The sequence below is a fragment of the Pseudopipra pipra genome, chromosome 2 (genome assembly GCF_036250125.1).
Source record: "Pseudopipra pipra isolate bDixPip1 chromosome 2, bDixPip1.hap1, whole genome shotgun sequence".
Taxonomy (NCBI): domain Eukaryota; kingdom Metazoa; phylum Chordata; class Aves; order Passeriformes; family Pipridae; genus Pseudopipra; species Pseudopipra pipra.
Window position 1 is genome coordinate 11,971,237 of NC_087550.1, and position 12,217 is coordinate 11,983,453.

The following is a 12,217-nucleotide window of genomic DNA, read 5'->3' on the forward strand; positions in this document are numbered from 1 at the left end:
GGGAATATTTGATCATAAAGTGCTGGGCCAAAGTTACGGGTCTAAACATAGAAGAAATGAGGGAGAAGTCACTGAGTAGTTGAAACTAAGAAGTAAAACAAACAGATAAAAAAAACCTTTGGATGATATGTTTAATGTGTTTTCTACCAGCTCCCCAGCAAAACAAGGTAGTTCATGACCAGTGGACCCTACTTTCCTGTGGATTCGTCTCTGAAGGTTAATTGAACTTTAATGTTTAAAACAATATGTGGGCCTGATGGAAGTTTTCTCCATGAAGTAATGAAGCAGTTAGGTCTTTTTCTTCTTCTGCAGATCTCCCATATTCGCACATTGGAATGCCAAAAAAAAATTTCACTCGTGTATTCATTTACCTGTATTTGCTATGGGATGGAGATCTCAATGCTACTGAGTTTCTAAAAATACACCTGAAAGCTCCAATCTTAAATTTGATCAATATGGGCCAAAAATTTGAAGAGGTTTTAGTTGGCATAGATGCACACAGTGTAATCACATACACACTCAGCTCCCTAACCTCAAAATCAAGGGACAAAAAATGAATGTGTTATTTCTAACAGAGAACCCTTTTAAGAGCAACCAGAGATTTTATACAACAGGAAATGCAAATATACTTAGCTGTACTAATGCTTCATTTATTAAATAATAAAGATTCTAAACAGTTTTCTAGAAGGAAAGAGATTTGTATTTGTCAGCAAAGCTCTACTAGTTACTGGTTCCAGTGTTTCTCTGTGTTTCTTAATGAATTGACCAAAGCTGACAAAAGATTGTTTAAAAGTGAAAGAAATGCCAGATACCACCTCCCTCTCCTGAAGCCACCCTGGAGCAATTAGGACAAGAAGGCGAAGGTTGCATGAGTTTTCTGCTAGTTATCCTGTAATTGAACAAAAGCCTTTGTGTTCCACATTTAAGTGTATAGTCTTGTCTTTTTTTACAACCGTGTTTAAAGTGTCTATCCACCATAGTTTATCTGCATCCTGATCTTGTCCTATCTTGGATAAGTTCCTTGCTGGCTTCACTGAGAACATCCTTCCCTTCCTGTCATCCTCAAATTTTGTTACTAAATTCTTTGCCTGTTGATTTGGCCATATTACCTTCTTTTCTGCCTCAAGGACCTGGCAAAGCTTCACTCCAGCCTGTGTTTTATTTCTTATCTTGTACTTCTGTTCTTTTCCAGCCATGCTAAGTTCAGTGTTGTTAATGTCTTTCTAGACCTAATGCTGCAGTATTGCCTTTCTTTTCTGGTGCAACGTGAGCTGTGAATTCACAGAACACACACTGTCCTTTTTGTGGAGCCACATTTTCTTTAAGGACCCTGCAAATTCATCTTGTGGTAAATGTTTGTCTGTAGAGAGAGAGGAGAGAGACTGTAAAAACTGTTGGCTTTGCCCCACCAATCTGCTATTTTAAAATTTCAGATTTCTCAGGTGTAGGTAACTGCCATTCTTGTAGCTTCCTAACTTTGTGTAAAAGTAATTGCACATTCTTTCTTGGCGTTTCAGACATAATGCAGGTCTGCTCTTCCATTTCAATTCTCATGTTAGATAGGAACACTGACATTTGTTGTGCTAGCCATTACTCATTTCATTTGTAATCCTTATTCATTTTATGGCGGATTATTTAAGATCTTTTCCAGGATCTTTTCTTAAACTCTTAATGTACTTGAGGACCAGTGAGGGGGCAGGTATTTAGTGAGATCGGAGCCTGTGCAATATGAATAACTTCCACTGGTTTCTGGTAGCGGGCTGTTGAACAACTCATGAAAATGTGTTGGTGCACAACAGCCTAAGACAGAGCAACAGGTTCAGCTTTTATTGTATAGGTTTTTTTGTTTTATTTCAGTTTATTTTGGTTTACTTTTCTGTTTTGTTTTGGTGGTTTTTTTACGTTATCTTTGTTGAGTATACATATTGAATTTGAGATACCCAGCAGTGCTTACTGAAAGCATTCATATGTCAGGAGCCAAACCTTCCACACGCTTTTATATTAAATAAAAAGGGTTGGTTTCATTCTCTGTACCTTTTGGTTTTAAGTGGGAGGATTCTTAATTTTTTTACTGATCAAGGAAGTTATCATGACATGCAGTTTTTGATACTAGCCAGCAACCCTCTGCAGCAGAGTGAGAGGAAATAAAGTTTTGGCTTAAGTACTGTGTCTGAGTTTAGGTGTAAATGCTGCAAAACTGTAGGTGCTGTGTTGGACTGTGCAGCATGCCCAGTGCTTCAGAGGCCCCCATTGGATTGTACCATGTGTATGTGCTTTGTTTCTCTTGCTGCAACTCTTCTTTGACTTTTTTTGAATTAGAAAAGACGTGCCAACCTCCATGCCATACGCCTATTACTACTAGTGCTTATATATTTTTTCGCTCTCATATGCTTTCATATGTAAATTGGCTATCAAATTCCACCCTTGGTTTTAACCTGTAATAACTTCATTGCTTGCAGTGCAATTTGCACTGGTGTAATTTAGATCAGAATCTGGGTGCATATGTAAATGTGAGCATGTATGCACACATGTAATGCCTGCTTTCTTACATATATATATGTATTTATATACACACTTTCATTTTACAGTTAAAAATAAGTGAGAGGGAGAATCTGTTTATTATTTATATACTGAACAATATTAGAGCAACTAGCAAGAGGAAAATAAATCATTTGAAAGAGTTGATGGATTTTGGAGTCATGCATGCACGTGCACACCTTTACAATGTATTCTGGTTCTTGTCGGTCCCAAGCAGGAACTTTTCTCTTTCCCCTGACTTGCGAGCCTCAAATCTCATTTTTAGTTGACTTTGGGGAAAATGGAGGCAGAGATACTAAAAAAAAAAAAAAAAAAAAAGAAAAAGGAAGAAAGAACCCCCAAAACAGCAGCCGCCCCAGCCCCCTCTTCTATACCACCGGTCTAAACGTGGAACATATTTTAGCAGAAGTGCCCCAGCTCTATCATATGTGCTGTGCAGAGTCATCATGGCCATGGTGCATAGCTGAGAGCCGGAAAGCAAACAGCTGCTGTAGCCTGATTTGAGTTAAAATAGTGTCAGTGTTTAGTCTGGCGCAGTGCTTCAGGAGAGATTGGCAGCTGGGTCAAACAAAGTCATTCCATTGGCTCCCTTCCCAGTAAGCTTCTGCTAGTATTTAGGTACTAGTGCAGCCTAGGCCCCTTTTCTCAGGGATAGCCTAACATCTGACCGCACCCTCTTTGCTTTTTAAAAAATGCCTTTTCACTCTTTAAGATAAATCCTCTATTATACAATCTGCCACTAATTGTGTGTTAAGACTGTTTTTCTCTCGAAAGCTGACGCATCCTGCTCTCAACGTGGTGTAGAAAGCAGGCTGTTACAGTGCTGGATTAATAAAAGGGGCCTTTATGGTTTGTGAAAGAATATCTCTGTGCTTAGGCAGGAAACTTTTTGATCCACAGAAAAGCCAGACGACATCTAGGTAAGGCTGTGTATCAAATCTGCTTTTATGGGAGAGTGGGGCAGCGAGCGATGTTAATTGCGATTGCTTCATGTTTGCATGCCCGTTTTGATAAGCTTTTTAGAAAGTTTAGGAAATAGCTGCTCCTGCGTCTTGAGCCCTTTCTCTCCTCCCTCCTCCTCACTCCTCCTATGCCTTTACTGCCTGCAAAAGCTTGTAATGATCTGCTTAGTTTTCGCTGAAATACGCGCGGGCGCCTCGCTTCTCTTTGGAAGAGGGGTATCTTGCAGAGGCGTGCAGCAAAAAGTTCTGCTGTCAGACCCAAATGCTGTTAAAAGTGGAGTGGCTGGGGAGAATTTACGGGGAAGGCTTTCCACTGTTACAGACTGCCTGTGCAATAATTTAAAAGTAGTTGAAAACTGCTTTGAACTAACAAGGGTTTAATTACGGAAAAGTTTAACGTGGCGATGGAAGGAATATTAAGTAAGTTGTCTTTGTCTCATACTTTTTAATTTTAGTTGTTGCTTTAGCCTGTTGGGTCACATTTTTTGTCAGCGCTGAAGGCTGCCATGAATTGGTAATGAGGGCCCCTTTTGCACATGATTTTGGCACTTGGCCAAAATCAACTTCCCAAGGCAAGCTTTCTCTAAAAGAACCTGAAGCATTTTTTTTGTGATTAGGAATCATGTCTGAAAGCTGCCACAACCAGTTGTGTAGGCATGTCAAAATGACTTTATACAGTATATCTGAAGCATTCGGGGGGGAGGGTCTGTTTTTTCCTCGTGTACCAAATTGTTGCTATTATCATTCTAAATTTCCGCAGCTTACGCACCTCCAAAAACCAGGCTACAGAGAGCTAAGGCATAATGAGGATCTTTGGTACCTTTGTATTTTTCAACATGCCAAAGCAGCACTAATTGTCACATTTAAGCAGGATACAGTATTAGGGGTTGCCTAAAACACTTGTGGACGTAAAGCAGATGAATCTTTAAACTTTTAGTCTCAGTAAATTATGCTCAGTGAACAGTAAGTAATGATATTTTCAAGAAGTTTCTTTGTTTTAATTGTATGAGTGGAGCTTTTTGATATCTATTTAAAAAATACATGCCTGGATCAATTTGGGGGGGGGGGGAAATTTGCAAGGAAAATCTTGGATGTGCTTTTGGATTTATCCCAATTCCTTGAAATCTGGGTATGGGTCTGATCAGCGAGACAAGCGAGCAGGAGCTGGGTAGTCCTTTGTTGTTAAAAAGGGGGAAAGGGAGTTAGTCTAAACATTAATAAGGAGCTGCAAAAGTTCACGTTTCAAGTGTGCTCGGAGTTTTGAAATTTGTGGAGATCATCAGTGCAATAAATGGGTGATTATTCCTCGCTGATATTATAGAAACAAGTCTGGCACTGTAAGTGAATACGTTATTATTGTACACTTAAACGTTTTGTGAATTTAATCTGTATTTAGCAAAGCAACCCAGCAATTGGAAATTAAGGACCTCCTATTACATGCTGTGTGTACTCTACCCCAGTGTCGTTTCCACGTGCGTTCAATGTAAAGACAAAGTGCATTGGGCAGCAATTTTGTTATGTGTTTTTGTTTTACATTTCTGCACTAGTGGCTGTGGCCGAGGAGCTGCTCCTTCCTTCCTATATGTGTTGTTTATTTATAAGCAACACCACACTTCGGCAGCAATATCGATATGGAACAGCCTTTTGGCACCTTTCCCTGCCCCTGCCCCCCCCAGCCTTGATCCCTTTTGCGGTAGTTCCTGCTGTTAAAATGGGCTTTACAGGTATTGTCTTTCTTCTGTTAAACCATACATTTTCTGTAAGGTGTTTGTGTGTGTGTGTATGTGTGTGTGTGTGTTGCCTTTATTACATAGTGCAAGACACTGCTAGATTGGGAAAAAACTCGAGCTTTATAGACTCTTCAGTATCTGTACTTTCACGTAACTTGTCTGGGAGAGTTTGTTCATTGTTACGTTGCAGGAGACTGAATTACAGTACTTGAAATTCTCCTATGAGTTTAACTATAACACGTATTTACAATGAAAGAAAGCAGACGAGATTAACATGTTGGAAAAAATAGATGGGGAGCATTAGTAAAATAAAACCCATAGAAGTTAATTGCATTTTTCTGGGGGTTTTGAAAAGTTTTTACAGCAGGGGAAAAATACGTCACAGTTGAATCCTATTTTAATGTAAAGCATTGCCAGAAAATGACCATACTGGGTGAAAAAGTAAATGTGATAGTAGAGTTTTTGCAAATTGTTATAGAATTTATTTGCTGATGCGTGGAAGTAATTTCTCCCGAGTTACTGAATTAAGTACAGTTAATTTAAAATATGCACATACCCACCTTGTTACTGCAAAACTAATTTTAAAATGTCTTACAGTGATATTCCTGGTTTCGCCTACAAAGTTTTACTGTGGAATAATGAACACATGCAAGGGTACTACTTCTAGAGGTTTTAATTTCTGATTTAGTTGTGTACATTTCTGTTTTAGTTGTGTTATAAATCACAGCAAGTTATGGTCCAAAAACTTTGTGAGCAGTTTTTAAATCCAGAGTCAAATTTTATCTCATAGCATTTCTGAAGTGTAAAATCTACAAAGTAACAGAGAGTTTTGCATAAAAATTTAAAATATCATAAATTTGGCTTTTGAATGCAGACACCAAATTAACATTTTCTTTCATCAAATCTATTGTCTGTATGAACATATGAAGAAGTTATGTTTCCATGAAATAAATCAACATTCTGTACTCACAAGTTTAAAATTTATAGATACTGTATTCTGTTTCTAAATCCCAAACCAGTAGATTAATGGTTCTTCTTTATAGTTAGGTTGATAAATAACTGTTTTGTTACTTTTCCTGAGACTAAAGGAAATAGGTGAAGAATATTAAGTATTCTCCTTTGTGCCATTTTAATTTTTAACAGCCCTCAGGAATAACGTGTCTCTAATCTTCCTTCTTGGAGGGCTTTATGTTTTCTATTTGTTTGCAAACATATCATGAAAGAGTGCAATTATAAAGCTTAACTTTGTTGTAATTTTGTATCTTAGATTTTGCTCCATGGAACTGTTGAGCTCTCAGTTACCCATTTCAGTGCACTAAACCAATTTATTCTCCATTCAAAATACAAATTATTGCTTTTTAGTTGGCATTTTTACTGACTATTAAACATTAATATTTCATATATTATTGGTGCAGTGTAAGTGGTACATATTGTTATGTATTTGAATAAAAGGTACAAATGTATTTACAAAATTCTTTTACTTATGTGAAAAGAAAAAGAACCCTAAACATTGTAGAATGCTTTCAGTTTATCAAGAAAACATTGATCTTGTAAAAACAGCTTTATTCTTTGGTAGATTCTGTTGCATGTTTTAGAACTTTAGAAATTAAACGGGGTTGTTTTGTTTTGTCTTGTGGATTTGTTGGGGCTTTTTTAGCAAGGTTTTCATTCATATAAACTAAGCACTTTGTTCTATATGTTCTAAATTCCATCAATGAGATAAATAAATTGCTGCATTGGATGAAACATAATTATTGAATTTTGGCAGAACTTCAGTGAACTCTGCCATGAAAGATTGATGTGCACAGTGCGCCCTTAGATTCTAAAGTAACAGAGTAAGATAAGGGGAGTGCATTACAGGCTCCAACCTTTGTGGTTTGGAGAAAATAGAAAACCATAGGCAAATGTTAACTTTTGGTATAAACTGCTAATGATAATGTTTTGTCATCTGGTTGATAAAAACTACAGGAGGAGACAAGGAAATCCAATTTAACACAAATTCTCTCCACTTCTTTCCTGCTCTGCTTCCCATTTTTCAGTATTAGAATAGCCACAGTTGCCGTGTATTCTTACGGAAAGGAGAACATAGCAGGCAGGCTACTTGCAGTATCCAGCCATGTAATGTGCAAATGGAATCCCTCCATATCAGCACGTCGGATGTGGGTTTTCACTGCAGTTACGATTTTGGTTTGTGATTATGCTGCATTGATCTCAGAATACATGTAAAATTGTACTGGCTGGATGAAAGCTACATGTAGTCATAGTAGTGTTTGTTATTATTCCCCTCTCTCTTCTTTCTCTACCAAACCTTGATTGCTTAAAACATTTGCTTCAATTGGCAAATTGTGGTTATAATCACAAAATCTCATTCCTCCTGGCTTTTAAATAATTGCCGTGCCCAAATAATGTTTTTAATTGAGAACAAAGATGCATTGTCCTGCCAGTCAAGCTCCCTTGGCAGGACCAATAGGATTGCAAAGACTTTTTAGTATTTTCAATCAGTTCGCTATAGGAGGGAACGGAGACGACATTAACCCTGCTCTGGGGAGAGCAGCTGCCGCCTTGGCGGTGGTACCCTGCTCCCGGGAGCAATCCCTCTGCCTGCTTGGCTTCCCCAGCACCCTGCACCTCAGCCCGTGTGTTTTCCCTTCTGCAGATATGTGCAGCCCCAAGCACCAGCCCTGAGCCCGGAGCTGGTTTCCAGTGGGCTCAGGGACGGCGGCACGACGGGCAGGCTCTGGTGCGGCTGCAGGCGTGAGGTCTGCCTGACTGGATGGTCCTGGGGGCACCCAAAATGCCTGGAATCAGAGGCAGTTAGGCGGGGAGGATGCACCCATGGTGGGGTTGGTTTTTTTTTCCTCTGTTTGTCAGCTCCTTGCTTCCAGACTGTTAACCTGCTGCTAAGGCCAAGTGCGTTCAGCTCAGTGTTTTAAAATGGCAGGTGTCCAGAATCTTGGATATATTTCATGACTTCAAAGACATTTCTGCTGTCCTTCCCAGTCACATACTTAAGCTCATGATGACAGCGTTAGGAGTGGGATAGTTAGAGAGGTATAAGGGCAAGGGACTGATCTAGTGCCCATTGCAGTCAGCAGAGAGAATCCCCCTGACTAACATCTCTTTGGATCCCACACCCTGTGACCTGGCTGCTCCGGGATGCCAAAAGCTGCCTCTTCCCCCTTAGATCCCAATGACACCAGCATGACTAGCATTGCCATCTTCTCAAGCAGCTTTCTTGTCTTCATTGGAAGTCCTCAAAGAAGAAGGTTTATTGAGTAAAAGGCTTGAACGTGCCTGCCTTGTATTCTAAATAAAAAGACAACTGAGTGGTTATTTTACCCATTTGCAGTCCTTTCTCTTGTCCTTCTCCCCTTCTAGAAATTACTCTTGTGTCTGATCTTGATTACCAGTTCGTGTCACCATTGCAAGCAGAGGTTCAGTGTGGGCAGCTACCTGTCTTCCATTGTATCCCTGTTAAAATGCTGCATTAGATATATGTCCAATATGAAATTAATATACATTCTAGGTCTATTGTTTTGATAATTAGACACCAAATTCTTTCAGTAAGGTTGATTTCATCTTCAAACAAAAAAAGAATATTTTTCTCTTTTGTAGAGTACTCTAGAGTGCTTCAGTCTTTGTTTGACCCATAGGTGTATTTGGTTGGAAAACCTTTAACAAGTTATATTTGGAGTGTGTCTGTATTTTGAAGTAGACAATAATCATTTTTATTTTAAGTAATTCACAAAAATGAACGTTTTTATTAGCAATGTAAAATTGTATCCACAGATAATAAAAGAATAGAAGTAGGAATATTGTGCCTTGTTTGCATGGATAATAAATATATTTGCAGTGTGAAATCAGGTTATGTTTTTACAGCAGGGGGGTTATGAACTGTCGAAATACTCAATCTTAAAATATTATGAATATTTTTGTGAAGTATGACCCAGTGAACGCCCCCTACATAATTTTAATGCATAGTAGATGGGTGGATGTTTAAATGCCTACCAGGTTTCACATGTGAGGCTATGAGGTAACCAAAAAAAAAAAGGTGCATTAAAGCAAAGCTTGCTGTTCCCCCTCTGCTGACCTGGAGAGTCCTGCCTGCCGCAGAAGCAGCTCTCTGGGGTGGTGTGAGACAGGGGCACCGGGACACTTCTGCGCCTCGGTGCAGCTGCGCGTAACAGAGCGGGCAGAGCGAAGGGAGGGCAGGAGAGAAGCCAAGGTACTTGTGACTGTACAGATCAGTTGTTGTTCTGCCTGGCAGAGAGGGAGCACAGCGGCTGTTTTGGGATCCCGGACTGAGGTCTGCTTGGAGGCTTCCCCAGAGCGGGGTGAGTTTCTTTCAGCTGCAATCCCAGAGCCCTTGGCAGTGTGTGGTGCAGTTACATGGGCAGAGCACTGGGAGAGGGCTCAGTCTCTGTGGCTTCGTGAGTTACCACAGAATGTGAGTCCTGGGTTATAAATGGAAAGTAGCAGACAGGTGAATGTCAGTTCTTAGATATGTAACAATGTGGAGGCCTTTCTTTCAAGCATAGTAACAGACAAGCAGATTAAATTATACTAAAGTGATTATTTGGGGTTTTTAAAGTTCCCTGTACATTATGCAGGTCAGCAGAGCAAATTGTCTTAAAACACAGTCTGCAAAATTTTGGGCTTTACGTCTTACAAATTTGTACATCCCGGTGTCCACTTATGATCAGTCTGTCCCTGGGCATACCACGTCTCCCAGTGCCTGAGAGTTGCAAATGTTTGACCTTTCCCTTCCACTGGGACATACAACATTTTGCATGTCAACATTACAGCCTTCCAAAATATAGGAAGAGTTTTGTGAAGAAGAAAAGGGTTTCGCAAACATCTGAAAGTTGTTTTTTTAATTGTCAGAAATGAGGAACAGTGATGTAAAAAGTCTGTTATGTTTGGGTGGGGCAATGGGGAGTAGGGGAGGAAGGTTTAAGTTTAGAAAACTCAACGTAGTTGTGTAACTCACAATGTTTGCAACCTATGAAAATATTGATGATGGAATCGAAATAGGGTCAGGCTGGCAGATCACATTTGAAATTTGTAGTCTCAGAGCATGGCTGAAGCAGCAGAGTATTTGGCTAAAATACTGCTGGATTAATAGTAGGAAAGACACAAATACTGGAAAGGAATTCCAAAATGCTTACAAGGTGTCTCGTTTGGGGGCATACATGAGTTTGCTAAATTCCAATTCCCAGACTGGTAATAATGATTGTTAATGTATATCTTTTATGACTTTCAGAGCAAGAGGAGCCAACTTTAGGAAAAGGCATATTGTGATACCCTCACTGGTAAGTACCCTAACTGCAATCAAGTTTATTACATTTTTGTAGAGTAGAGGCCTTTTCAAGACCACACTTGATGCAGCTTAGTCACACAACAGCTTCAGATGACGTTCTGGAACAATAGGGTAGTAATGTGATATAGTCTATAATGAAAATCAGTGTAAAGCACAGGTGGTTGCTGGTACTTGTGTGGTCAGATATAAAACCTTCACTATGGGTACAAGCTACTGCTTTCCCACTTGAGGAAAGTATAATTAAAAGTGGTTTCCAGATGTGCTGGCACACATCTGCCCTTTCTTAAAAGTGAACTTTGCAAATGCACACTGAACTGTGTTGCATTCATCATTATACAGCTGTTGATGGTTTTTCAGGTAATAAAAAGGTTGAAAGCATCAACACCCCCACTGTAAAACTGAGGTGTCTGTAGACAACAGACAGTAGCATTTTATGTTCACATTATGTTCTTGGGATTTTCTATGAGTAGTTCAGAGCTGAACTGTGGCAAATACGCAAAATCTGTCTGGACAAAAATTAGCATTTAGTTTCATGAAAACACGAGAGGTGATCCCTTGCTAGTGATTTCATTTTTTACTGGGAAGAGGTAGCAAATTTCGGTGGTTTTGTTTGTTTTCAGTACAGTGAAATAAATGATACCATAAAACATTCGATTTGAGTTTCTTTAACCAAATTTTCAAGATGTTTAAATAGTCAGAAAACAAGAAATATATAATGTGCTGAAAATTGACCTTTAATTTGTCTTCACATAAAAAGCAGAAGAAACTCTACTTGTAGGGTTATATGATGCATCCTTAGTTGAACTATATGAAAGAAAATAAATTAGAACAAAATTCAGAAAAGGTACTAGGTTTTAAAATATCTTTGAGAGGACATTACAGATCTTTTGATTTAACTAAATAAACAAAATATTTGTCCTAATATCCACTTGACTTTAAGTGGAAATGTTGTCATTAAAATAAAATCCCAGTTTCAGAAGAAAGTTTTTGCAGTTCCAGAAGCTTTAGTTACTGCTGCTGCTTTCAACAGCACAAGGGAAGAATGTTGTGGCTGCCATCTTCTTACTGACTTTTCTTCTAGCATGGCACCAATTACTGATACCTATGTCTTCGAGTTCATTTTGAAAAAAAATGAAGGCTGGGACCTACTAGCCCGAGAGTCTCAGACTAGTGACCAGGCTGCTAAATACCAAGAGAAGATTTTTTAGGATACTGCGTGTAATAGTGCCTGACCTTTGCATATATTTCCTTTACTTACTTCAGCAGATGTGACTTGTAGGATTCTTTGTCAAGTGAGAGTCCAATGCTAAACATTTTATTTTAGGGAAATACTAACACTGAGAAAATCAAAAGTTTTTGGGATGTCCAACGTAGTTGGACTCTTTTGTGTAGGAGTTGCATCTGCTCTGTGCCTGGAGCATCTTGATGATACAAAGAAATGGATAATAATCAATAAGAAGGATATTAATAACTTCATAATGAAAATCTTGATTTCAGCAACATTGGCTGCTAGTACAGCTTTTTTTTTTAATTTCCCTTATGTTGTAATAGCTATTCTATATTATAAATGTTCTATCTTGACATAAAGACTTCAAATTTGTGCTTTCAGTGACTGTTTTACAAGGATGTATTTACTAACACATGCACATACATTTAATATTAATCAC

At 38.8% G+C, this 12,217-nt stretch overlaps 1 protein-coding gene across 11 annotated transcripts in view; it reads left to right on the top strand.

The window, feature by feature from the left end:
• The window catches only part of LOC135409019 (uncharacterized), a 382,762-nt gene that overhangs the window by 181,799 nt on the left and 188,746 nt on the right, over positions 1–12,217 (top strand). For 8 of the 11 annotated variants that reach the window (XR_010427982.1, XR_010427981.1, XR_010427983.1 and 5 more), the window contains one exon: positions 10,494–10,542. Coding sequence is in view for 6 of the 11 variants with exons in the window: in XM_064643992.1 (XP_064500062.1) it covers positions 10,494–10,542 (49 nt within the window). In the remaining 5 variants the exon portion in view is untranslated. Of the gene's footprint in view, positions 1–3,156; positions 3,459–3,693; positions 3,921–4,256; positions 4,464–10,493; positions 10,543–12,217 lie in introns of those variants that run through there. The other 3 variants (XM_064643991.1, XR_010427985.1, XR_010427984.1) reach the window with 3 other exon arrangements.